This window comes from Drosophila eugracilis, unplaced genomic scaffold (assembly GCF_018153835.1).
Source record: "Drosophila eugracilis isolate 14026-0451.02 unplaced genomic scaffold, ASM1815383v1 contig_1765, whole genome shotgun sequence".
Taxonomy (NCBI): Eukaryota; Metazoa; Arthropoda; class Insecta; order Diptera; family Drosophilidae; genus Drosophila; species Drosophila eugracilis.
This window is the reverse complement of record NW_024572605.1, coordinates 1,780,311-1,805,651: the sequence shown is the minus strand read 5'-3', so window position 1 is coordinate 1,805,651 and position 25,341 is coordinate 1,780,311. Positions and strand designations below refer to the sequence as shown.

The following is a 25,341-nucleotide window of genomic DNA, read 5'->3' as shown; positions in this document are numbered from 1 at the left end:
AATATAAATTTATTTAAAAATATAAAAACCTGCAGCTCAGAAAGCATTTCCCCCCCGGATTGCCCGAATTAAAGCTTTCCTTCTAAATTTAATGAGTTGGGGGGGAAAAGAAGAAAATGAAGTGCCATGAAACTCATTTAGAAAGGAGGTAATTTTCGTTGCTGGTTCCTCTTGGCCATTATTATACCTTTTTGCCAGCCATTGTTATCTCGGAGTTTACTATTCGTTTTCATGGGGAACCTTTTTAATTTTCTCGGAACGTTGAAGAAAAAAGCAGTTTATGGCCAGAGAGCGACGCTTTATGTTTTAATGCTTTATAGGCTCTCGGTCCGGCAGAGGTTTTTATTTAATTTTTTATTACTCGTATTTCTATTTTGACACAAAACGTAACGCATTTCGGTGGCTGCGTAAATTGTGCGTTAAATTTGCATTTTTTTTTTGTGTTGCCACTCGGCATTCGGCCTTGTCTCTGCTTTTTGCCGGGCGAGTTTTTAAGCGGCTCTCAATTTGCATATTTAAATTGAACAATCACAAAGTAGCAAACACTCAGCCGCCCTCACACACACACACACACTCGTTTACATGGCTGTGTGGCGAATTTTAAATATTTCGCGAGCAGAGAAAAGGAATATCGTGTTGCATACCAAGAGGGGCACACATAATAAATTCAATTTTGGCCACTGTCGACCGCTCCGCTTGCTTAATTTCACAGCCATAAATCTAAATTCAACGGACAATGGGGAACAAGAAATCAGGGTGCTTTTAATACACTTACCGGAAACAAGGGTCACAAAGCCTCCTTCAATCCGTCAAGGAATTCCCAAGCACTCCTGATTTCACAGAAGAGAAGGAGAGAAAAATGTTCGGTTTTAAATTTATTTGTTTTTCTCCTCATTATTCGGAAGTTGGTAGCGAGTTCGTTTTGAGTGGACGTGGCTTAAATCATACCGACAGGCTTTCAACTGAATTGAATGGCCATTTATCATTCCGCCAGCGAAGGGGAAGTCTGCCACTTTTCCAAGCCCAAGTCAAAGCCACAACAGGGTCCAACTTTCCCTTCCACTTTTCCTGCCACTTTCCTTGCCACTCTCCCTGCCACTTTCCATTCCACAGAGGGTACAAACATTACGCATTTAAATTTGTGGTAGGTCCTGGGGAGGGGATGGGTGGTGTGAAACTTTTGACATGGACGGGCAACTTTTTTAGTGCAAAAGTTGGCAGCAAGGAAACCAAGAAGCGGCGCTTTTTAACGCGGCATGAAAACACTGTTCCCTTTTATTCCGGCACTTACCAAGTCCAGATCGCATCTCCTCCACCTTTGTGGCGACGTTTGGCCAACCCTTTTGGTTGAGAGACGTACTAACTCCTAAGCAACATGACTTAAATTTAAAAGAAGTATCAACCTTTGATCAAATCCCATTTTTTCATTCCCCCAGAAACAAAGCTGTCCGACCAGGAGGCCCTGGAGGAGATCCGTCAGCTGAGCATGCAGCTGCAGCGGATACAGGAGATGGCTCCACCGAAGGGCGTGGCTGTGATGACTATCTCCAGCCTGTTAGATGGCCTGAAGACGCCAGGCGGCCTGATGGTGGTGGCGGCGGCGGCAGGAGCCACTGCCCATGGCCACTCGGCAGCCACCCGCCAGAGCGCCCTTCCCCTTCTCGCCCTGAACGTGGAGATGCAAAAGTACAGCCAGCAGAACAACAACTCGAATGGGAGGAGTGCTAGGACTAGTATACCCACCATGGTGCTAGAGACCCCGCCCAGTTCGACGCCCCCGTCAGCGGCCTACGAAGAGCGGGCCATGAATACAGAGCTAAGTGGCGATGATTTCCGGGAGCAGCTGCTGCGGCGGACGGCCGATGGCCATATCATCTGCAGTCGCTGCCTGGACGCGTCCAAGGAGCACTACTACTGCTGTCCACCGCGCAGCGCCTGCGATCATCTGGGCTCGCCAAAGGACGAGGGCAGCCTGAGCTTCGCCAACATCAAGCTGGAGTGCATGTGCTCCCAGTCGGATGACCTCGACCAGGATCAGGGCCAGCGCCAGAGGAGGCCCACGGTGCGAACGGCAGCCACCAACACTCCGCCGACCAGCTGCAAACGGGCTCCCAGGAACCTACTGGAGGCCGAGCTCAGCATTTCGTATCAAATTTGTGATAACTGTAGAAGTAAGTACAAGTTAACTGGCCGCCGGCGGAGTGGCAGTTACTCCCAGGCACAGGCGAATCCCCAGCTGGGCCAGCAGTCCAGTGTTCAGGTGCAGATCCAATCTCGCAGCAGCGAAGTCCTCGACCACACCACCGCTGTTGAGGTTGAGGGCGAGGCGAGGACCAAGGCGGCCCACTCTACGGACGACATAGTCCTGTACACCAGTTCCAGTGCTGAGAAGATGGAGGAGATCGAGGTCCAGGGCCAGTTGGCCGAGCCCGCGGCTGCACCTTCCCTGGGCAATGTGTCCAACCACTCGAACAATTCCACCAGCGGCAGTGGAGGGACCACTCGTCCCAAGAGGCCAGACAAGTTGGTCCTGGACCTGAACGATCGGTCCAAGTACACCAAAGAGGTTTCCGTGTAGAGAGAATGAGTTTTGGCCAGCAAAGCAAAGGTGTTCGACGGAGGTTATGATTTCAATGGGATGCTATTGATTATTTATCCATCTTTTCTAAGTTCACTTTAACTATTAACCAAGGGTAAAACTCTGTTTCAGAAACATAAAAGCCATGTTGAAGGGTATGGTTTTGGAGTTAGCTCCTCCATTCCAACCCGAAGTTGAGAATCTGTCGAACAGTTTGGGCATTGTCTGGCGGCAATCAAAAATGTTTTATGCTTAGGCCAGATTATCAAAGACTTTATTAATTATATTTGTACAACTAACTAGATAACTGATTGATTTAGCTAAATATAGTGATTAAGTAAGTGGAGGCTGAAAAACACGCGATTTCAATGAAAGTGCTGAAGAGACAGGAGCGATATGCGATTTGCATTGCTAAGCAAAATGATTTGCAACTATAATGAGCCCCAGAATGTTGTGAATTCATTGAATTTGGCAAACAACAAACAAGAATAACAACAAATACCAAACAACAGCCGCACGCGCGAAAGTCAACAACACATTTTGTTGAAAGTCATGTGTTTTGGGCGGAATAATAATTAAATTTACATTCATGTATGTAGATAATTAAATCTAAATTGCTTACTAATTGAAAACTACAGCGAGTCATTTCCAATGAAAATGATTTACACACTCACAATGATGATGATGATGATGCTGATGGTGGTGGGTGGTGGTGAAATGCATTTGCTGTTATATTTACCAAGCCATGTTTAAGTGCCGATCTATTCAAAATGCTAGCCCAACCACACACATACACTTGTAAAATAGCTAATGAAAGTTGATGTGAACTGTAAAATACACATATCTCCTTTAAACTCACACAATACCTTCCGACTAAATATAGTGGATAACTAATTGTAGTTACAATTAAGCATTAATTAGCTGTCGTACACTTAGCCGCAATATTATAAATATTTCAACACCCCTTTGCCCCCCTTCCCCCCAACAAACATTACATTTGCGAATCTGTGTTGCCGCTTGAACAGAAGGAAAGTAGGGAAAACACACAGTTCGAGAATCTATGTACTGTAGTTAAGCGTTGATGTTATTGAGTTGGAAAAATGTGCATTAAATGCGTTTGTTTAAAGCAATCCAATAAAAGGCGAATCTACTGAATGTACCTCCTCCTTCTGGTAGCAATCTGTATCTCGGTGGAATGTCACAAGGTAATGGTAGAAAAACGATTCATTTATCGTTTATCTCCTAGCAACTTCATTAAGTATACGCAGCGGGGTGCGGACTTGACATGCATTTCGGGGTGAGTATTCTAGAGAGTCTGCACTGGGAAAAAGGCTGTCTTAAAGGATGAAATGTCTCTGAAAAGGCAAGGGTTAGCTATATTTTCTAGCTTGTTTCAGGCAAAGAATGTTTCTGGTAGAAACCCAATAGAATTTCCCTTCAGTGTATCTATCTATCTACCGACGACAGTAGATGAAAAGTGTTGGCGCCTTTTTGCGCTTTATGAGCACGTTATGGTTTTTATCTTTATGGACATGCCTGCGTGTGACCCTTTTTGCCATTTTCGTCTGCCATTCCAGGAATGCCTTTTCAACTCCAACACACGCCTTTGCTCCTTGCCAAGGCTACCGCTTCCGAGGAGACGTTAATTTAAATGTTTTACAGCCTCATCGGATGTTGTTTTGTTTTTCGTTTTCGTTTTTGTTTCGTGTTGTTTCTCTGTTTGTGTATCAAATTTAACTTGAGCAACTTTAGTGTTGTTATCAGCCCCAAAAGGACATCCCGGATGCGTGTGTAGGCGTGTATTGAATTTTAAGCACTCGCCCAGGAAAAGTGAAAACTCATTTGGCGCGGCACGTTCCCAGCTCCCACTTGCCAGAGCTCTCTTTAAATTGAATTTCAATCATTACACCACATCGGATATTCCACAATAAATATAAAATATTCAATATATATATATATAGATACCAAACGAGTCTCATCTTCGCAGTTCGAGCACGTGACAACATTAATTAAACTTTCAGCATATGCGGCTGTCGCCTGCCACGCCCCCCACAATCGGAAAACTCTGGGCGCAAGTCGAAAAACCTGCTGACATAAGCGCAGACGTAATCGAGGCAGTTTTCGCCCTGGAGCCCCGTCGACCCAAACAGATTTTTATTTTCACTTTTATTAACTTTACAATGGCGCTGGATCGCAAAATATCGCCATTTATGGGAACATTTATCTGGATTTTCCTTTTTTTTCCTTTAACTATTTTTCATTTGATTGCCACGCAAAACAAAAGCAGTTGAGTAGAGTGTTGTCATGGCAGTTCGAATCCGGAGAGCAATTATTTAAAGCGTTTAATGGGAAATATTCGATTGATGTTGGGGAAAAAATGTGAATAACTGATAACTGAATTCCGAGGGATTTAATTGCATTAATTAGTGTTGGCCAAATATTAGTTTGTAAATTTCATAAAATAACTTAGCATAGTTCATTTCCCAAATATTTATTGAGTTTTATCCCTCAGACTAACTTTATTAATTCTAAATGACTCACAATTAAAGGGTTTTACCCCATTTTTAGCTTGAATTTCCTTTCTGGCATTCAGATTACCTTTAAATTTCATTAAACTTAATGGCTGGGGGCCATTGGCTGACTTACTTTCACTTTGGAGCTTCGAGAAGTAGCACTAAGAGCGTTTAATTAAACGCCTGTTGCAGAAGCCGACTCACCAAAAAGTCGGAGGTAAAAACTGGATCATAAATTTCAAAGCGATTTGAGTGACGGAGCCAGGACGAGGTTGGCAGGACTGGGGCAGAGGCCTTTCACCATACAAAGAAAATGGCACTTACCAGAAAACACAAATTGCTTTTCTTTCTGCCGCCTGGCTGGCAATTGCAAAATCTTGAGCCCAAATTTATTTTGCAGCCGATGCTGGTCTTTGATGGCCAACTGCTTTGTTTCGGGCCTTGGGTCCTCAGAGCAAGTGCGTTCCTTAGCATTTCAAGGATTTTTTCCATCTCTTAATTACGGCAATAAATGCCAATGGCAATTTCTTAGGCATTAAATAAGAACATGTTAACGACCTGGCAAGCCTTCAAAAAAGTGCCTTCGAATAAAAACGAACTCCGCAGACTCCTTCATACACACATGTCCCAAAAAACAAAGCCCCGAAACAGGGGGGAGTTGGGCGGCGACATGGCCATTGAGTAACAGGCTGCCGGCAGGGACACGTGCTGTTGGGCGTGGAGCCAATTAAAATTAAAGGAGCCTCCTACGGCAGTGGATCTTCGTGTATGTGTGTGTGTCTTGTTGTGTCAGAAACCAATAAAATAAAATTGCTCAACACCTTATTAACAGCAGCTGGCTCAGAGCCGAAAAGAAGCAAAACGGCCTAAATGGGCTTACAAGCTTTCCAGTTTCTTTCCCTTACTGCCTCTTTGTAGATTTCTAACTTCACATAGCCTAGTATCTAATTAAATTTGTAAGTTTATTGTTTAGTTTAAAAACAAAACGGAGCTTAGTTGGGCAAACATTGCTGATAAATCCAATACGACCAAGATCCACAAATATTCGTTTAATCAAACTACGTGCTCTTTATAATTGCTGCCAGCATAAATACTGCCACTAAGGTGAAAATGATAATAATGGTAATCCGTACTGTCTTTGCGGCCCACGTGTCCTTGTTCTCGACTTGGTCTGGCGGACAGATTACTGTCGTCGGTGGGTTGGGATTCATGGTCTCTTCTCTGGAGAATGGTGTCGGGTATGGTATCCAGCCCATTGCCTCGTCATAAGAAGGCGGGGGTGTTGCGGGATGCACTTGATGAGGAATAAACATCGTCGAACTCATTGCAACTTTGCATCCAAATTTCAAGGCAGAGGAGTGACTTTACGAAATCTTTCTCCTAGTGGCACATTTTCAACTTCTTCCGCCTATGAATCAACGCTCTGGACTTTTACGAGTAAATTTTAGATTTAAGAACTTGCTAGCAATGAAAAATAGACAACCTCTTAATGTGAGAACTTGAATCAAACTGAGTTCCAAAACGAAAATCCGCTGGCCATTTCTGATAACAGAATTTTATGCGTACGAATTTATGGGCATGTCCGACTTATACAATAAATCCCGAGATTGGGCATTGAATGCTGTGACCATTCGGTTAAACAATATGTGAGATTAACTTCCTCTCCTAAAGAAATACTGATTTATTATCTGAATTCGGGTGTAGGGTATTAGAAAGTCTGGTTTACACGACACTCCCGACATTACGTCACTGGAAGGGTCTTGTTTATTTGAGATTTTCAAGCCTTGAGTCATGGACTTAGAAGTTGATAAGAACTTTTATTATATGTAACTTCTCTCTTATAAAACTACTTAAGTCTAATATTTTATTTCCAGAGCACGCACTGCTAAGATGCTCCCGATGGATCGAAAGACACGCCTAGCAGTAGGGACTCTAGTGATAGACCAGGTTAGAATTACTCAAGATGCAGGAGATCAGGCAGCTTCCTGGGGAAACTTGCTTCGACTGGTCTCTTTGGTTCCCAGATGGGCTCTTCCGTTCTCCAAGGCTTATAAAATCTTTGTTGATGACGGTTATAGACTGCAAAGTTCGTATAAGTTGATAGTAAAAGTCGAATTTCCAGCTGGAAGAATCCAAGCTTTGAGTAAACAAACTCTCTGTACTTTCAAATTCGAGTTCTTGAGGACTTTTGATAAGCTTTTTTAGAAACCAAAAGCTTAATAAATACTACAAATTCTAAAAATGCTTCTAACAAATAAAAAATTCTTGCCCAGATATTTATCAACGCCAGCAGTACATCTTATTCCCCTATCCCAAGGCCTCTGCCTCGAGTGTTTACTTCGCCTATCAAATCTCAATCAAGAAGGACCTCAGCCTGATTGTTGTCTTTACATATTGATATTAATTGCTTTTTATTGTTTGTGTCCTCTTGCCCTGTCAAATATGTGGGGTCAGTGAAAAGTTTTTGCCAGATCCCAGGGAAATCCGTTTTGCAAATGCTGCAAAATGTTTTGCAAATATTCCAAGGATAGTTGAGCACACGTCTGAGTCTCCCTTTCATTCGGCTGGCAGTGAGCTTGTGTAAATATTTATATTGCATATAAAATGCGCTCTAAACTGGGCTAGGAACCCGCTCTGCCAGCTCTCCCAGCTCTCCCAGCTCTGCCAGCTCTCTCCCAGCCACCTATTCAATGCAAATGGACTTCCAACGGACATTGAATTTTATGCCCCAGCCAGATATGAAGTGGCAAAGTTTCCCTGTGTTCTGGTGTCTGATATGTGTAATATGCTCTCCGACACTTCAAGCCACGCACTGACACACACACTAACGCACACTGGCCCAGAGCACCCACACAATTGCATTTATGTGCACACGTGAATTGCATTAGAAAGTTGCCAGCACATAAACTAAATCTGCCTCAAGTGCAGGGATCCCAGTCGCAAGGCTGACAGGAACAGGAAACGACAACGACAGGATTTCGAGGTGCGGTCGAGGTAGGGCCAGGGCCAGGACATTTGCATTAGGGATGAGCCCGTGATCTCTGGACAGGATTAACCATAATATTTTAACAGAGTGTGGTCAGTGAATTAAACATATATGAGAGGAGAAGTAGAGAAATTTACTTAAGACTAGAAATTTTGCAGGATTTCTTAGATTTGTAAACCTTTCTGTGGGAAAAATAAATGATGAAAAGATAGAAATTAATTATAAAAAGGCAGTCATTTTGCCAAGTGTATAACCACGGTAAGTACAAGCACACTTACACCAAATTGAGCATGCAACTCAATCAGATTTATTGGGTAACTTGGTGGTATGCAGATGCTGGAAGAACATATTCATTGCCACTCCTGGATTTCCATCTCTAAGCGGCAAATTCAGCCATTCGTTGGCCCTCCGAATGGCGTGGCCCATTCGACTTTAGTTCCTGCGCTTACTTACGTTTACTTTTGCGTATACGCTTACGTTTACGTTTGGACGTGGTTGACGTGTCAGTTACAAGAAGCAATTGTGCAAATGTGTCGGCTACCGTTTTTGGGATGAGATGTGCGATAAGCGCCGAGTGCTAGGATGGAGCTCAAGCTCAGGGGTGAGGATGTGAATGTGAGTCGGCAGCTGGAGATTGAGATAAAAATGGGAAACTTTGCTGACATCAAAAGTTGCAAAGAGACAAACGTCGTGCGAATAGTAGTTCCATGTTGGCCCTGCCAATCTGGCTGAAGTCGTGCCTGCCTGGAGGGCTGAAAAGAATCCGGCTCATTGACTCATTGGCTGCATATGCTCCGGGCTCTCCTCCGGATTTCGTTCGGTTAAATCCGCTCTTAAAGCCACCATTAAATGTAGAGCTGCAAGAGCATGTAGGGAAAACCCCCTTGAGTGCCCTCAGCTCAAAGGTTATGTCAGTAAATGAGAGTTTAACAGCAGGGACGAAGTGGAAGACGAGAGTGCCAATTACTGCTTCACTTACCTTTGAGGGCCCGCTTTGCCCGGCTTAAAACCCAACCAGATTGCCCGAGATCAGCCTTTGTAATATGTAGTTCTGTTTTTATTACTTTCCCATCGGCATAAGGACAAATTATTGCGCTTCTAGATGGAGTCATTAAATTAAGTCACTTCAACTACGTATACTTAATTTTTTGTCATGCTCAGTTTTTACGGCCAGCACACAGATATGTGGCGGAGTAAAAAGAAATGCTAAATTGCGCCGCATGTTATTACACTTTATGCCACAAAGTACTCGCCGCACAAAGCCAGGGATACCGCAAAGAGGCCTGAAAGATCCGAGCTGCGTACTACAGCTATCCAACATCCGCACTACAATTCGTAGCCACTTCCGCTTCCGGACAGCTCCACTTGGGCAAAGCCAACGAGCATGTGAGCAGCGGCTGCCGTGCTTTATGCTCCATCTTGCGCCGCATTTAACAATAAAAACGTGAATTGTTCGCAATGAAAAGCGCAAAGGCGGTAATAAAGCGAGCAAACAAGAAGCACACATGGACTATCAGCCCGTGTGTGTTAGTGCACTGAAAGAAACTGGGCACTACTGTAGTACAGTATAGCTTTTAGATAATAAGTAAGGCATTCAGCAATCTTATTCATTTTCTGGGACTTATATGAGATTATACTAAGTTTTCCTTTCCAAATTATACACAAAATTCTCCTCAGTGCGGGCTGGCGTGCTTTCCCTGCTCCTACCTAATTGCTGCACTCAAGAACAATACAGGTGTTTGGCCAACCGGAAGCCAGTCAGATACCCGCTCGAGCCGAGGGGGAATGCAGTTTGCGGGCAATGTTTAAGCCAATGACCATTAGCGCTCTCATCTCGGCACTTAAATCGAATGGGCAAACTGTTGGCAGCAGCTGCAGCAGCAGCAGAAAACTCCGTGATCGAGACAATGAAATACATTTACGGCATTAATTGCCCAAACGACATGAAAAGCAACTTGAGCAATTCACACAAAGCTAAATTAATCGTGGCACACGTGAAGAGGTTCATGCGTAGCGAAATCTCGAGATAATTAGGTTACCAAGGAGTAGAAAGAAAACTTAGGATTTGGCAACAATAATTTTGAAGATTTAGTTGATTTTTTAGAACATTTTATCATACATTAGTGACTAGTTTTCAATACCCTACTAATCTAATATAAGTTTACGATCTTCACCTCGTATAAACCCCAATAGATACGCCAAAAGTAACCTCAATACATTGTGTCCTGCCCAACGAGGCCTGAAATTAATTGAGAATGCCATCATAAACATGCCAAACGAGAAAATTTTAATTAATTCCCCAATTGCAAGAGCCCACCACAGACGTCATTTGTTCATTTGGCTACGACTGCGATTACCAGACTACGAATACGTTAACGAATTCCATTTCATTAAGGAACCATGTATCTTGTGTGATTTGTGACAGCTCTGTGCTGGCCAGCAGCACATTTAATCAATGGTGAATGGCCGGAGCAAGCGATGCAATTTGATATGCCCTGTCGAATATGCCCAAATTAGCAGAGACATGACATGGAAAACTGTGAGAGAGGAAAGCATGGAGAAGGAAAATGCGATTAGCCAGGAAGAGAGCAGCCATAAGTTATGTTTAACTATAAGTCTGGATCTGCAGTCGTAATTTTCTTGAAACTAATTACTTTGAAAACAGCAAAGATGCCACTTGACACAGTACTTCGCGCTATAACTCTTTCTCTCCCCAAACAGTTTTTCCTCCCAGCTTACCAGTTTTCCCGCTGCCAGTGCAATTGCAAGCGTGGCTAAATTAAATGGCTGACAAAGTGAGCAGCATCAGCACCAGCAGCCCGCAGCCCGCATCCCGCGGAGACCGGGGACCCAGACCAGAGCTCTCCTTTATATTCTGTCACCAATTGCAGCCGGCAGAAACAGAAGCTGGTGGAAATGAACGCAAGGACATGGACATGGACGTGAAAGTGGAAAGAAGAAAGTACAGAGTGGAAAGTGCCAAATGGCAACTGGCAAAAGTTGCAAACGGGCGGTGAAAGTTTGTCATAAATCAGAATATTTTAAAAGTGTTTGCCCTGGCAGAACAAAAAAAAATGTAACGAAGGATGTGAACTGCGGCAGTCATAAGCCAAGATTATGGCCGGAAACTTGTAGCCATGTCGAACAGAAACTATGATGGCAAAAAAATGGCAGTCTCCAAGGAAGCCAACTTGTTAGATCCTCGCTGTGGGGAAAAATTGGAAAGGAAATCTCCTTTAATTCGTAGATTGATAAAGTTTACACATTTCATTGCCAGCCAGTGAATTGCTTGACAGTGGCAAATATTTTACTAAAACAAGAAAGCTGAAAATCTAGCATTCACAGAAATATTTAAACGAATAAAAGAGAAATTCCAAGTTTAACAAGGTTTTCAAATCACTCATAAAAGTATGCAACATTGTCTTTCGCAAAGGATTCATTGTTGCAAATATATTGCTGCCTACTTCTAGACACCCTTATATATCAGAAAGGCTCTAGTAGAAAACTGATAAAGTAAAGCTTCTTCAAAAGGCGTATAATTCACAAGAAACGGATAATTCATCGCTTCCATTTCATTAGCCAGCGAAATGTAACTTTCATTACTTTGCAGACTTGTTGAGAGTCCGAAATAACCTGAGCGATTTCCTCAACTTTCTTTGACGGCATCATTATGCTCATCAGCACTTCGCTTTGCCCTCGACTGAGTGCACCTAATGCAACCATTTTAGCCCATCAGCCATGCTGAGTGACTCCGCCGTGCCTCCGCCGTACCTCCACCGACATTCCAGCTGGCGAATGCCAATTTAAATTCAAATGCAGACTCTGGCTTCGAGTTGGAATGACATCGGATGTCCAGTGATTTGCATTTGGTGATGGCAAGACGATGGCGATTGCTATGGCCATGGCGACGATCTAATCGACTTGGTCGGATAGTTTTCGATACCGCAGCAGGCGGCAGAGTCTGAATCAGATTCCACAACAGCTGACAACTCAAAGCCAACAAATAGACAGGCAAAACTTTGATTGACATTTCAATTAAATTAAAGCCAAACTCGCTGTCGCTGGCGGGGATGTTCCGAGTGCAGAAAGTTTTGCTAGCCGAATACGAGGAGATCTACGAGCCGGTGCTGGTGGAGAATCCCTTCACCCTGGTCGACATCCGCGGGGTGGGCCTGCGTCAGTATCACATAGGCCTCACCTGCAATCGCCTGCTCTTCGGCTGCGACAACTTCTCCAAATACGGAGATAAGCCGAGCTACCTGGCTCGCGGCTTGGATCCCGAGATCGAGAGCTTCGACCTGGCCAGCATGCTGCCGCTGCAGTTGATCCGGTTCCACTTCTTCCGAAAGGCCAATCGTTGCCTGATGATGTTGAACATCATCCAGCCCCTGGGAAGGCCCATGGCCATCTTGGAACACCCGATGGTCTTCGAGTTCGGTGGGCATATCTTCAAGCAGTACTTCTGGCACACCTGGCGCGAACGTGTATCCGCCATTCGGGTTATGCAGCCAGCCTACAACCAGATAACCGGCTCCTCACCCTTCTCCAGCACTGATGTCCAGCTGGACGAAGAGGTCACCGTGGCCCAGGTGCATTCTGCGCCCCGAACTCCCTCCATCTACAGTGCTTGCCATGTGGGAGGTGCAGATTTCGGCTAGCCAAGAGTTAGTAAGAGGCTTTTACCAGTTTCTATTTTCTATTAACAGATTGGGCCTAAAGGTTCGATTTTCTTGCAGGACCCAAAACTTTCACTTCAGACGGCTGTTTATTTATTTATGTTAAAAGCAATCAGCTCTTCCCACCTTAAGGACAGCTATTTTTGGTAAGTCAAAAATGGCGTTTTAAGCCCGAGGTGAAAGGACCACCCTCGTCGGGTCTTAGATATTTCCAGAAAATGTCACTGATACAAACTTAATTAATAGTTGTAAGTTCTAAGTTGTAAGTTATATTTGTATAATGTGAAATCTTAAGAAAATAATTTAATCAGAAATGATTTCCCACCTTCAAAGTTTTTCCCCACTGCAAACCATCCCCTGATTCCTCTATGATTTTCGTTATTGTTTGACTCCATTTCGGGTGGTTAATGCAATCAGCACGATGGCCAGAAATCCAGCCACAACAGGCGACCGAGCCTTCTGGTTTCGGCGGCTTGTCCGCCTGGTTGTTTATTTGGGAATGGGCTGGAATCGGGTTGAACACGGAGGGGTGGAGGGTGGATGACGACGAAAAAACGTTGTATTGATGTGCCCGGGCTTGCGGCTATTTTTTGCCTCCGAGCCACGTCCCCTCCGCTGCCGTGGGTCAAGTTAAACAACAAAGTTTTCAATTTGCCGACAAACTTAAGCCGCAACCACAGCATTTGTCGGGTATTTGTTGGAGGGAGGGGCTGAGAGAGAGCGGACTGCGGGAGCAGACTGGAGGCTAAGGCTGAGGCTAAAGCCTGGTGGACATGTCTGTCTCCGGGTGAGCGTGCAGCTGACACCAAAAATCAATTGCAATGAAATGCTGGCCAAATAAGAACAACAAGTCCTCATTGGCCGTATTTGGTTTAGGGCATTTAATGGTCAAAGTTTTTCAACTTGTCTGTAATTTATTTGATTTGCTTTGGCTTTCGGTTGTCGGTTGTCGTCGGCAGGGGTATATCGCCGCCTCCTCTGTGCTTTTGATAAATTACAATTTATTTAATGAAATGTGCGGAGTCCCGGGCGGCGCATTAATCATACGCCATGTGGTACGGCCCTACAAATACTCAAATATACTCAAACACTGGATGGAAATAAAAAGTATTTTAAATTCCACATTTTCGCTGCTTTAAAATCCTTTGCTGCCTAAGCTTTGCCACAAAATCCATTGGCATGGCAACGGCAATGCGAAAAGTTAATTAAAGGCCATGGAAAATGGCCTGGAGTCGAGTCAATAAAAAACATTTCAGCACCCTCTCTTTTATTTTTATTAATTTTTAATACACCTGGTGATGCTGGCAATTAAGCGCGGACCTGTTCAATTTCATTTAATTAGCCATAAAGGCGCTTAAAAAGGGGCACAGGCAGAGGCACAGCTCCTTGTCGCCAGTCGCTTCCCTCGGGCAAGAGACATTCAAAATTGAAATAGCTGCCGAGAATGTGCCAGCGGGCAGGGCCCCGAAAAGCCTTGGGCTGTTGGCTTTCGAGTTCTGCATTCTAGGCATTCCGGCTTTGTTACTCATTTCTCCCATATACTCATATATTTTATTGGCTTGCGGAGCTCAAAGCATCTAAACAGCCACATCAAAGCGTCGTGAGTAATTGCTTCTGAAAAATTTGAATTTTGAACGCCGTTCGGCTGACGGCGGCGTCTGCAACTGGCCGTAGGAAAAATTTCATTTCAGGCACTCGCCTACGAAATTCATTGACAGCATCGATAAGTAGATGCTAGACATTTTTGCCGGGCCCCCACTGCGTATACGCAATGCTGTCAATGTTACTCTGTGTGCGTGTGTGTGTGTGTGAGTGTGTGCTGGCCATATTTCATTAGGAAAACACACGGCACAGCTCATCATCACATCGCACATTCGGAGCTTTAAACTCGGCATTTAAGGTGACATTAAAGCTCGACCCGCATGCAGCTTAAGTCGACATTGATGGATGAGTTTCACATTTATTGAATTCCAAGAGGCTGTCAGTGTATGTGTGTGTGTGTGTGCCTGGCAGTACACACATACGCGTACTCATATGTAAATTCGTGGGCTTAATGGCTAAATGCGGACTGGTATATCTTTGCATAAATCGAATTTATCGCTCGGGGACATTTTAAAGAACATTTCAGAATCACTAAGTTGCCTTTGATTGCCTTAACTTTGGCTCGCTTATCGGTTGGTCTTAACAAATTTCAGATTTTTGGGTCAAACTTGATATTTAAATAGTTTGTTTTCTCTTTTCAGTTTAACGGGCCTAGCCAGGTAACTTAACTGAAGGTTAAATGGGGTATAATTCATAGTTCGACATGGTTCTGTTAAATTCAAAACACTTTTTACGGTCATTAAGTGATCTGACACACTCGCCTTCACGAGTAATAAACAATTTTTAAAAAGACTTACATGTTCTTTTTTTAGTTTCCACTCACTTGCAATTGCTTATCATTCTCTCGGGGAATCTAAATGCTTATCAAGAATGTGTTAAGTCGGAAGTCTCTCCAGCTCACAGCTTCCACAAAATCATTATTACGCTCTTGATTTCGAGGAATGCTTATCAAAGTTGCCCAGAGCTCAGCAATGCAAGTCAAGCCAGTCAGTTCACTTCAAGCTTTCTTCACAAGTGGTTGCCTTCTTAAACTTGCAATAAATGAATGCTTTCATAACAATTTATAGTTAAAAGTTGAAAGTTCAATAAAAAGTTTATTACCTAATCATGCAAGGAATATTGTATTCTTCAAGTGTATAATGAATCACCCATCACTAATCGAGAGCTCAGCAAAGCAAATGCAACAAATTAGTTTGTTTCCAGCTCTTACATAACGCGGTTATAGAACTATTTGAGCTCAAAAAGACTCATTAAAAACCTAAAAAGCAAGTTTAAGAAAGATTCAACATGAATTTTCTGGAGTTGCCATTCGAGAGGCCTCTCACACCGCCACCTTCGTATCAGGAGGCCATGGGCTGGGTGCCACCGCCATCGACAATGGGAAGTACCGCGACGCTCATACCGCAAGATGCCACAGCCCGAATCTCGGTGTCCATGATCTGTCCGTTGTGCCAAGAGGAGATTGAGACCACCACAGTAATCCGGCGCGGAAGGATTGCCTACGTAGCCTCGGCCTTAGTTATCTTTACCACGTTCGGGCTGGGATGTTGGCTCGTCCCTTGTATCATGAAAAGCTTCAATGAGGTCCACCACTCCTGTCCCAGCTGCAAGGAGAGCCTGGGGAATGTTTCTCTATAGGATTAGTGATCGAGAAAAGTGATAACTTTGCTTTGCATTTATTTATATAGACTCCACTGGATTCGCTTTACCCGCTCAGCTGTGCTTAATTTTATATTGTAACTTTAGCTAAGAGTACTTAAGAATAAAATGTGTTAGTAGTATTATAAAAATATATATATAAAGTACAATACAACGTTGATACTAAGAAATTTGTAATCAATTCTTACTAAGTTTTGCCTTTATACAGCAATCTTGTATGTATTATTATTATTTTTAGGCTTCTGACTAAGATGGTCATGGGCAGTTAAGTAGAGACTAAAGGATTCCATTGAACTTAAAGGCAACACAAGGAGAGCAAGTGCTTTTAAGAATGGCAGATTGAAACCTCTTCCTCACCTCCCTTGCTCGTGGACTAATTGAATTTGATTTTTACCGGCGGCTGGTTCAAGTTTTAAACGAATCGAGACGTGCCAGGCATGCCAACGGTCCCTCCCCCACTGACCGCAAAAGAGGTGACCCCTCGGCTGGAAGGCTTAAGGCCCCTGTTGAGGGGATTTCCCCTTGGTTGTTTGGCAGGCGGCGGCTTTCATGTGGTTGCACCCACCGAACAAACAGAGAGCGTGCGACAGGAACTTATAAAGCAAACAGTTTGTCGCATGCCTGAAAAATCGCTGCATCCTATTTGCTTTTGTGTCGAGTGTAAGGCGACTGCCGGGGAGTAAGTAAGTGCTGTTAATGCTTTGATAGAGATGGCAGGGAATCCTTCCTTTTTCCTTTCTTCAAGCACACCAACACACTTACAGGTGCCCTTAAACCAACGTCAAATTTATTGCATACTTTGCAGGGCGTGCATTAGCGTGGCAACTCGTCACGTCACAAGGCTCCCTTGAACAAAAAGCGCGGCTAGAAAATGGGAAAACGCCGGGGGAAGCGCGTGAAAGAGAAACAAGTGCGGAGATAGTGCAGAAAGCCAAGAGGAGCCAACAGGAGACGTGACTTGGCCCTGGCACCAGTGTCCCTGCTGCTGATGATGATGATGGTACTCCTCATGATGGCCACACATCAAGTCAAATGGCAGCCATTAAAATTTTGCCCCACAAAGACTTGGCCAAAAAGGCAACTGTCATCGGAATAACTTACTCAAAAACTTCTATGATCTGCAACATAAAGTTAACAGCCTTTAAGTTCTCCATTTTCCCATTTACTAATTCTACATTTTTGTTAATTCACCAGCAGTCTTACAATCTGTAATCAAACTTAACTCAGTGGAGGCAAGATACCCAGCAGTCTGAGCTCCGAAGACTAATTTCCATCGATTAAATCTGATTTGATTACCTTCTTGCGGTGAAATTCGGTATCTCAGCAAGGCAACCTCAGCTAATTGCTAGAAACAATTAATACCATTGCTGGGGTAAGGCAGCAATTCGGATCCCAAACCAAATCCATCGACTGCTTTCGCATTCAAAACCCAATTCGGTTCTGGGGAACGAAACGCTTTTAAGTGCCTACAAGTGAACTGAAAATTGGCCAAGTTGAAAATGCAATCGCATGCAAATCTCTGTGGGATGGGCGCAGCCACACCTGGTCCAAGGACCCGTGCTGGACTAGTTCCAACGACTCCAACCGACCTGTGGCAACATAAGCAAACACAGTGCAAATGGTCGTCAGTTAAGAGGCTATTAAAATGCAAAACTTTAGACGCAACCTCCCAGCTGGAAAGCTGCAAATCTTTGGCCGCTTTCCGGCCCACTGACTAACTAAGGCGATCACATCGGACCAACTGAGTGAGGACGGGCGCACTCCGAGTCCCAGATAAACTGCAAACAAATAGACAGAGAGAGAGTCCTTGTCGATTTCCAGAATTGCATTGCCCCCTTCACTCACTTCACATATCACAGGATGGGTTTTCAGCTGCCATCGCCCGTTAAACGCCTACCAATCTGGGCCCAAATCCTTCGGCCACATCCAATCCTGGATAGCAAACAGCTGCCATGTGTGTGCCATCAGTGGCTGACCTCCGGATGCGAAATCGTAAATGTTAATGGCTGCACGGATTTAATGTCCCAGGTCTTGCCTTGACTTTCGGTTATCCAAAGGGTTGGGATTGCATGGCTATACTCGACACTGAAAGAAGAGAACGGGTGTTAATCCTTAAGATAGATGATAACAGGAACCTAATTTATTCATCATTTTCTATTTCAGATAAGATAAAGTTGTTAAGTTTATTTCCATAATTAGAGTAAAATGTCGTGCTAGGTAGCAGTGACTTACTTCAATTTAGTTAACTAACTTTCCCTTTGTCTCTGGGAAACTTTTAATCTTGATAGAATGGGGAAAATCTTGATATGCAATCCTTTCCTTTCCTTTTTCAGTGTGCAGGCAAAGGAAGTGTTCGTTAATGCTCGCCTGGGAAAGTGGGACTTGGGGATTGGGGACTTTGAACCTGGTCCTGCTCCTGGTTCTGGCTTTGGGATTTGAAAGGGGAGCATCCAATGGCACTGCCTTTCGGCCACATTAAGCCTTTGTTTGGCTTCGAGACATCTGCAGCAGCTGCCTTAAAGCCACTCGTCCCCAGAGGGCCAGATAATCAAACTTGAATTAGGATCTATGCCCCAACGATTGCAGTTTATTTGTCTTTCTTAGGAGCACACGCCTGCCGGAGATTTAAGCCGAGATTTACAAGACATCCACTCGGATGTACCGTACACACTCGAACATATTCGTCATATTTCATGGCAGTCCGGCGGCGGTTGACACGATTGTTGCCATCACGTACAGCCAGGCTAGATAAATCTCTTGGCCCAGTCCCGGCTGCTTTCAGCACTCGACGCCATTGTCGCCACCTTTTGGCCAAATCCCCCCTATTAACCCCTCTCCTTTTTTTTACCCCACAGCACGTGCACGCTGTTAACCTCAAAAATGCGCTGCTAAAACATTTTTTAACGCTTGCTGGCCCTCCGACACCTCGAAATCCTCGTCTTATCCCTTCCCTTCCCCGTATGAAAGCCAGTCCAGACGGTCAGCTAGGTTGAATCCACAAAACATGACCGCAAGGACGCAGCCAGGCCACAACATCTAATCGAGCTGATGGCCAAGGACCCACCCGGGCTAAACTTGACCAAAAGCGTGGACAATCCTTTTCGGTCTGGCATACGTGAGTCCCGTACGTGAGTCGAATGACAAAGTGGTCGAGGCATATGCCTATACAGGGTGCCGTCTTTTGTATATCTTTTAATTCAATTTTATAATCAAATACGAAAGGGTTAAGGCGTTAATGAAGTTAATTTAAGATCGTTAAAGTTATATATTATTATTATTATGTAGAAAAGCTTAGTAAGAGGAGAGATATTCATAAATTTGTTCTTATTTTCTGAAAGACAATAGATTATTCTACTCAACTATGATGCGTGATATCTCTTACGAGTCCCAGTAGAATGGTCACCCTGTCGCCGGGATGTACGTGTGCGGTTTTGGTGACGAAAGGCGCGCGCTCGCTAGTTAAACTCCAAACACACTCGCCTTCAAATTAATGACCAACAATGGGAAATGACCGTGGGTCGGCAGACGGAACGCGACGCGTGCCAAAGTCACGTACCCAAAACGTAGGAACGCACAAACGGCGGGCGGGGGGCTTGCCATATTGGACAGCAGCCCGTGAGTATTCTGCAAATTTTCAACGTTTGCATGCAAAGTGCAGAAAAATTGAGAACGCTTTAAGGACCTTTAAGAAGGAGAAGGGCGCAAATTGTAGCAGCCAAAACGACACACAAAGCGCCAGTTTATCTCGAGAACATTTATTTACTTGGCCAGCCCGTAACCCAAACCGCTTTCCTCTATCTCTTAGCCTGGTTTTTGTCCTGGCCTGGCCTGGGCTGGCCTGTAGGTTAAAATATTTGCGCTGGTTAGGAAAGCAACGCCCGCATGGCTACTTTAGAGGCCACAAGCCAGGGTATGCCAGGGGGAAAATAGTTGGCAACTGAGATAAGAGTCAACAGAAAAAATAATAATATTCCTGCTGGCTGTTGGAGTTGCCAAACTTGAGCTCCTCTTACAACGACTGCGTTGGGCCAAAAGCAAAACTATTTCAATGCCCCAATGTGTCTGTGGCAGTGAAAGGAAGTGTGCGTCCAACTGATAATTAGAATATTTGCCAAAGATGCCAATTCCATTATAATTACTTAACAAAGAACTTATAGTTTCCTCACATTTTTCACTCGCTTTTTGCATTGGCTTGCTGCCAGCTAAAGCTGCTTCACTTGTTAAACATTTATGGAATTTAACTCGGCCATTATGTCGGCTGCGACTTTAAGCCCAGCGATACTTCATGGAGAGTGCAAATAACAGATGGCATTCGGCCTGCGGATATTTTGCGAATAACGCTTTAAATTAATTCAACGGGCTTGCTGGCATTAATATTGAATTTTGCTAGGCTCATTAAGCCGTCAATTATTTAAAAAAGAACCTTCCTTACCCTTCGGTTGGGAAAATAGTTAAGCGTTTAAGAGCATCGCAGCATCACTTTGGTTTACTGTGGGTTAAGTCTCATTCCCATTAAAATGTTCAATGTCAGTGAAAAGCAATTCCCATGCAGCAGCGAGTCCACTTCCTTGGCCCGGAATCCGAACGGAGGCTATTAATTTATACATTATTGGCCACCGCGAAAATCACTTAAACACGCTCGTTAAGAGTGCGAAGCCGATCGAATTGCCACAGAGAAATCTTGCAATGCAATGCATTATTTATCTGGGGGATATCATATATTATATATATGATAGAGATGCACTCCTACTGACCAATCGACCACCGCAGATAAGCTGCTTCTGGGCAGGATTGGGTTTCGCAGCTGGATAATTTCATCCATTCTCGGCGGCCACGACGGCCAAGATGGTCAAGATGGTCGAGATGGCCGGGGTCCAAGTAATGAGATTTGCTAGCTGATACTCCACATTTATTTATGGCCACTGGCCCGTGCGGTTTCACTTACCCAATCCGCCGAAGGGAGACCGAAGGACCACCGATAGCACGGACCATAAATCTGAAGTGTTATGAGAGCACTGAGTGGGAAAACTTTTATCAACGAAACACATTATTTTAGCACATTTCCGAACAGCTCAAATTCCCAATAGTACAAAGCAAAGGAAGCGCAAGTAAGTAATGGAAATCGGACAGAAGAAGGGTCCACTTTATGGAGATAAAGGGAGCCATAATTCCATTTCATCGATGCCGTCGTATTAATCATGCCAGTTTCATACCGATGTAACTATCATAAATAAGAACTATCAGGGAAAATTTCTACAAATTCCCTTCGAATGGCTAGCCAACTCAATTTCATGCCGAGTCCTTGGATCCTCCACGCTACATGCTGGATGCTGGTAAAGCCAGCATATTGCACTTGGCAATCGAACTGTTAGTGGAAATCAATCGACTCAAATCGCATTTGTTGCCGGGCTGAGGGGCTGCCGAGGAGGAGCTGCATTCGTTACCATAATAAAATTTGAGAACAAATCAAGCCAACAATTGGTAGCAATTCCCCTTCGATTGCGCCGCTGCCTTGACAATGGCAAATTTGCAGCCGATTGTTTAGGCCTGAGTTGCCAAGGGACCGAGGAAGGTTTAAGGATGATTTAAACATTAAATAATGCTGAGTATATAGATTAGGTAACCATGATTTATAGTTTAAATCTAAGAATTTATCCACTATCGCTGTAAAATCGTTGTTTATTCTTAAAAAAAAAACTGTATTTATAAATAAATTAAATTATTTCAATAATGATTTGCAGCTTAAAAGTCCTTTGATTTGAATAATAAAATTCTGAATAACCTTAATTAGTTTTATAATTTGTTGGCATAAAAACAATATCAATCTCCCTGCAGATAGCTTCTGTAACTCAGATTTAAATTTATATTTCCAAGTACTAACATTTGTTAGCCGCAGGAGGCATTTACACTAATTAATTTTCCCTTTTTCAGCAAAGTTGTGTCTTTTTTTTTTGGTTCTGTGGATCAATAATTCATTAAAAGTGATTTTATAATTGGATTTATTCAGAAAGCTTAATTACAGTGGTTAGTTTTAAAGCGATTGCCGAGGCCATCGTGGATAAATCGCCGCGGTGCATCTTATTTACTTTGCCTCATGCAAGCCGGCTGGCATCATCATTAGTGTCGGATGTGAATGTGGCAATGCAGAAAAAATAAACCAATCATTTGCATGCTTTTCGGCCTTTTGACTGGTGTTGATGGATCATTTGCGCACATCACAAATACACGGGCCTTGTTTGGAAACCAAATCACGACTCGGCCAACGACAGCGTTAATTAATTATTTCATTTCACCATGCAAATTGCTTAAGCGTTTTTTCCCTATTTATTTTTGCTTGGCTTTGCTGTTGTTTTTCTGGTTTAATCTACTGCATACGCTGGAATAAAAAAACCAAAAAAAAATAAAGAAAAACAGGGCTGACAGCGTAATGAATTCAATGACACGTAGTGCCCTGAACGCGTTCCTCGATTTTCGCAGGCGAAGGCAGAGCGAAAATTGTTTGCGCACGTAAGTATGCAACGATTTATTTCGCCCCTGCTCGTTGGCAAACAGAAGGGCGAGGGGTAGGAGGCTAGGGAAAGACTACTGGCAAGCTCAGGAGCAGATAGGCAAACGTCTTTTCACTTTGACCATGGCAGTGACAGTGAAAGCTGGCCCTGCTCGGGAAGAATGATCAACTAGTTGGTTACCCTGTAAAAGGTCCTGCAGGATCTGTTTTATTTTAAGTTCTACAAAAGAATATTTAAAAAATCTTTGACTTGAAGACTCTTCTACCAAAATCTATGGTGTAAGTTTTATGCAAGATTTCATCAGGCCAAACTTTGAGTAATTAAATCAAAAGGCTGAAATCCTGTTTTCGAACCCCCAATGAGTGGAAAAAGGATCAACTTTCTCCCTACTATCCTATTACACCTTAGCATTCTATATATATTCAGCTTGACCTAAGCCTCTTTAAGCCACCACACCACTCCACTCTAGACAGCCGAACCGCAGCAGGAGGAATAGGTAAACAGGAGTGTGTGAAGGAAAGAAAAACAACTTGTCGGCCTCATTCGCCTTGGTCCTGTCAGCATATCCTTGTACCGATGCCGAGTAATTCATTAACATTTAACTTGATTGACACACCAGTCGGGGGACGGGCCAGGCTCCCTGCTTCGAATTCGGGGATTTGAGTGTTTTTTGTTCCTGTGCGAGGCACGTACTTCGTGAAGGGGAAAGCGGAGATTGAGGGGAATGACACGCACACGATTTGTTTATACAGTTATAATGCATAATGGCATCGGATTTGGCCTGGCCAGGATAGGCACCACGCCCACACACAAACAGCAACACCAACACCCAGCAGTGAGGTTGTTACTTTGTTAATTTAATAAGAGCAAAGACGACAACAGGTGCTGCATCTCACTCCCTGGAACCCTGAATCCAGCCCCGAAATGAAGTCACGTCGCAGGCATAAATCAATTGCCATGAGCAGGCATTTGTGCCGCTCAAATTGCACGATTGCATAGGTAGGGAGTCCTGGATGGAAGGAAGCATGAAGGGTGCTCCGCCAGCTGGCAGCTCGCAAATTGAGCGCAGGCTATGAAAGTGTAACGAGTCTTAATTCGTTTGCCAAGTGCCGCCAAGCGGGCCACAAATCCTGATAACCATCCGATAAGCAACTCCCGTCGATGCCTAAAATACGTTCCCAGGACTGATGGCAAATCAAATACCCAGCTGGGACTTCTAAGTGGCAGTGGAGGTTTGTCTTTAATGGGAAAGTACTTAGGTACTCGATGGGAGGGCAAAGCTTTTCCTAACGTTTAATTTTAGAACTAATATTAATTACTTGGCCTTTGTCATTTTTAAATATATTTTCTCCCTACTTTAAGAACCTTGGTGAACCAAAATGAAAACTCCACGAACTAATTTGCTCTTTTTAAGATTCCCCTCATTAATAATGCAAAGTTGCTTCCGGGAAATAGTAGCTCAGCTCTCTTAATAAGCTTTGACAACTTTAGGTTTTCCTGGAATTGAAAACGCGTGGGCAGGAAGGAAAGTATCATGAAAAGCACTGAGGACAACAAAGTGAGCAGAGGCACACGAAGGACATCATGGATTGATTATCTCCAACACGAATCCTTCCTGCCTCGACACTTCCGCTGCAGTTACAAATTGATGGCAATTACAAATGGAGCGTGCTGAAAGGGAAAAGGACGCCCTGAAAACTTTTGATGTCCTGCCGGGCGCAGCAGGCGGTCCTCACACCGGCCATTTTTCAGTACCAGCCAGCCCCCCGAACAGGTGGACAGGTGTCAACGGTGAGTGCCCCTTGCGGAGCTGTTTCCTTTCACTTGTTGCTTTATTGGGTTTACATACAATAGCGGGGCACTCGAATACTCAACTGCGAGTGGACCGGTCACCACTGGAAAATGGTCAGCATGGCGCGGAGCAGCTCCGGGATGTCCCAGCCATTTTTCCGCAGGGTTCGCAAAGGCTTAGCCACGTCGCGCTTCTTCTGCAGGGTAATTTGGGGGGAGAGTAAAGAAACAAAGGCATGCCTTAAATACAATGTCACAAATATGACTATGAAATATCTCAAAAGAGTATCGAAAAAGGAATGAATACTCTAAGCTAATCATCTTATAGAAGTAGAATAAGTAACTTTACTCACAATGTTGGCCTTCAGAGTGGCCTGGAATTCTGGCGAAACCACCGCCTTTGTGAAGTTGCCGAAATTGGTGTGATTGACTCGGGACTCGGCCACATAATTGTGGATTTCTTGCTTCGGCATTATAGAAAGCAGATCGCCTACGAAAGTGTGGTGCTTCACCGCCTTGCAGTCGCAGTTTCTATCCGGTTGCCTAACTGGCAGGATGATGCAGTAGAAGATATCCGCCACGTTCTCAATATCCCCGGTGTCCACCTTCTCCGATTGGAGTTCTTTAAGAACTGTTTGGTAGGCATCAGTATCCGTCAGCTGCTGGGTAACCTTAGTAAAACCCGAGGTCTTATAGTAGCGCATGGCTCGCCGGAACTTTAGATCACAATTATAATGCACTTCGATCAGGTTCTGCAGGGTCTCCTGATTGATCAGATCGCGAATGTGTTGGAAATTGGCACACAGACTGGCATCGTGATCGGTTCTGTTGGGATTGTTATTACTATTGTTGTTATTGTTATCATCTGGTGGACACCATTCCTCCTCGGAATCCTCGTCGTCCTCGTAATATGGCTGGGCAATTGTGTGGCAGGCGAAGATCGCCAGAGCTGCGGTCAGCAGGGTCAAGGTCTTCAGGTCCATTATTATGATCTTCCAGCTGGCCGAGATTCGATTTCACTGTGGCT

The 25,341-nt window shown here is 44.0% G+C and overlaps 4 protein-coding genes across 4 annotated transcripts in view; 3 read left to right on the top strand and 1 right to left on the bottom strand.

Moving 5' to 3' along the window:
- LOC108109230 overlaps positions 1–3,724 on the top strand; it is a 49,818-nt gene extending 46,094 nt beyond the window's left edge. The window contains exon 14 of the mRNA XM_017217703.2: positions 1,437–3,724. Coding sequence (XP_017073192.1) covers positions 1,437–2,578 — 1,142 coding nt within the window. The 3' untranslated portion in view covers positions 2,579–3,724. The remainder of the gene's footprint in view (positions 1–1,436) is intronic.
- An 8,422-nt stretch (positions 3,725–12,146) lies between these two features.
- Positions 12,147–13,070, top strand: LOC108108948. Its single transcript, XM_017217202.2, has 2 exons — positions 12,147–12,741; positions 12,797–13,070. Exon 1 carries the CDS (start codon positions 12,148–12,150, stop codon positions 12,733–12,735), a length of 588 nt encoding a protein of 195 aa, XP_017072691.1. The 5' UTR covers position 12,147; the 3' UTR covers positions 12,736–12,741; positions 12,797–13,070.
- Positions 13,071–15,508: 2,438 nt separating this feature from the next.
- Positions 15,509–16,191, top strand: LOC108108949 (cell death-inducing p53-target protein 1). Its single transcript, XM_017217203.2, has one exon. The coding sequence runs from the start codon at positions 15,643–15,645 to the stop codon at positions 15,991–15,993; it is 351 nt and encodes a 116-aa protein (XP_017072692.1). The 5' UTR covers positions 15,509–15,642; the 3' UTR covers positions 15,994–16,191.
- An 8,119-nt stretch (positions 16,192–24,310) lies between these two features.
- LOC108108947 lies at positions 24,311–25,321 on the bottom strand. The gene is made up of 2 exons (XM_017217201.2): positions 24,668–25,321; positions 24,311–24,511 (listed from the first exon to the last, which is right to left on the bottom strand). Exons 1-2 carry the CDS (start codon positions 25,295–25,297, stop codon positions 24,413–24,415), a joined length of 729 nt encoding a protein of 242 aa, XP_017072690.1. The 5' UTR covers positions 25,298–25,321; the 3' UTR covers positions 24,311–24,412.
- Positions 25,322–25,341: the final 20 nt, after the last annotated feature.

Excerpts from the sequence above, each read along its gene's own strand:
- LOC108108948 (XM_017217202.2), top strand. The coding sequence starts at position 12,148 with ATGTTCCGAGTGCAGAAAGTTTTGCTAGCCGAATACGAGGAGATCTAC.
- LOC108108949 (XM_017217203.2), top strand. The coding sequence starts at position 15,643 with ATGAATTTTCTGGAGTTGCCATTCGAGAGGCCTCTCACACCGCCACCT.
- LOC108108947 (XM_017217201.2), bottom strand. The coding sequence starts at position 25,297 with ATGGACCTGAAGACCTTGACCCTGCTGACCGCAGCTCTGGCGATCTTC. Across the intron at positions 24,512-24,667 it reads CCACTCTGAAGGCCAACATT|AAGAAGCGCGACGTGGCTAA; the intron begins GTGAGTAAAGTT and ends ATTACCCTGCAG.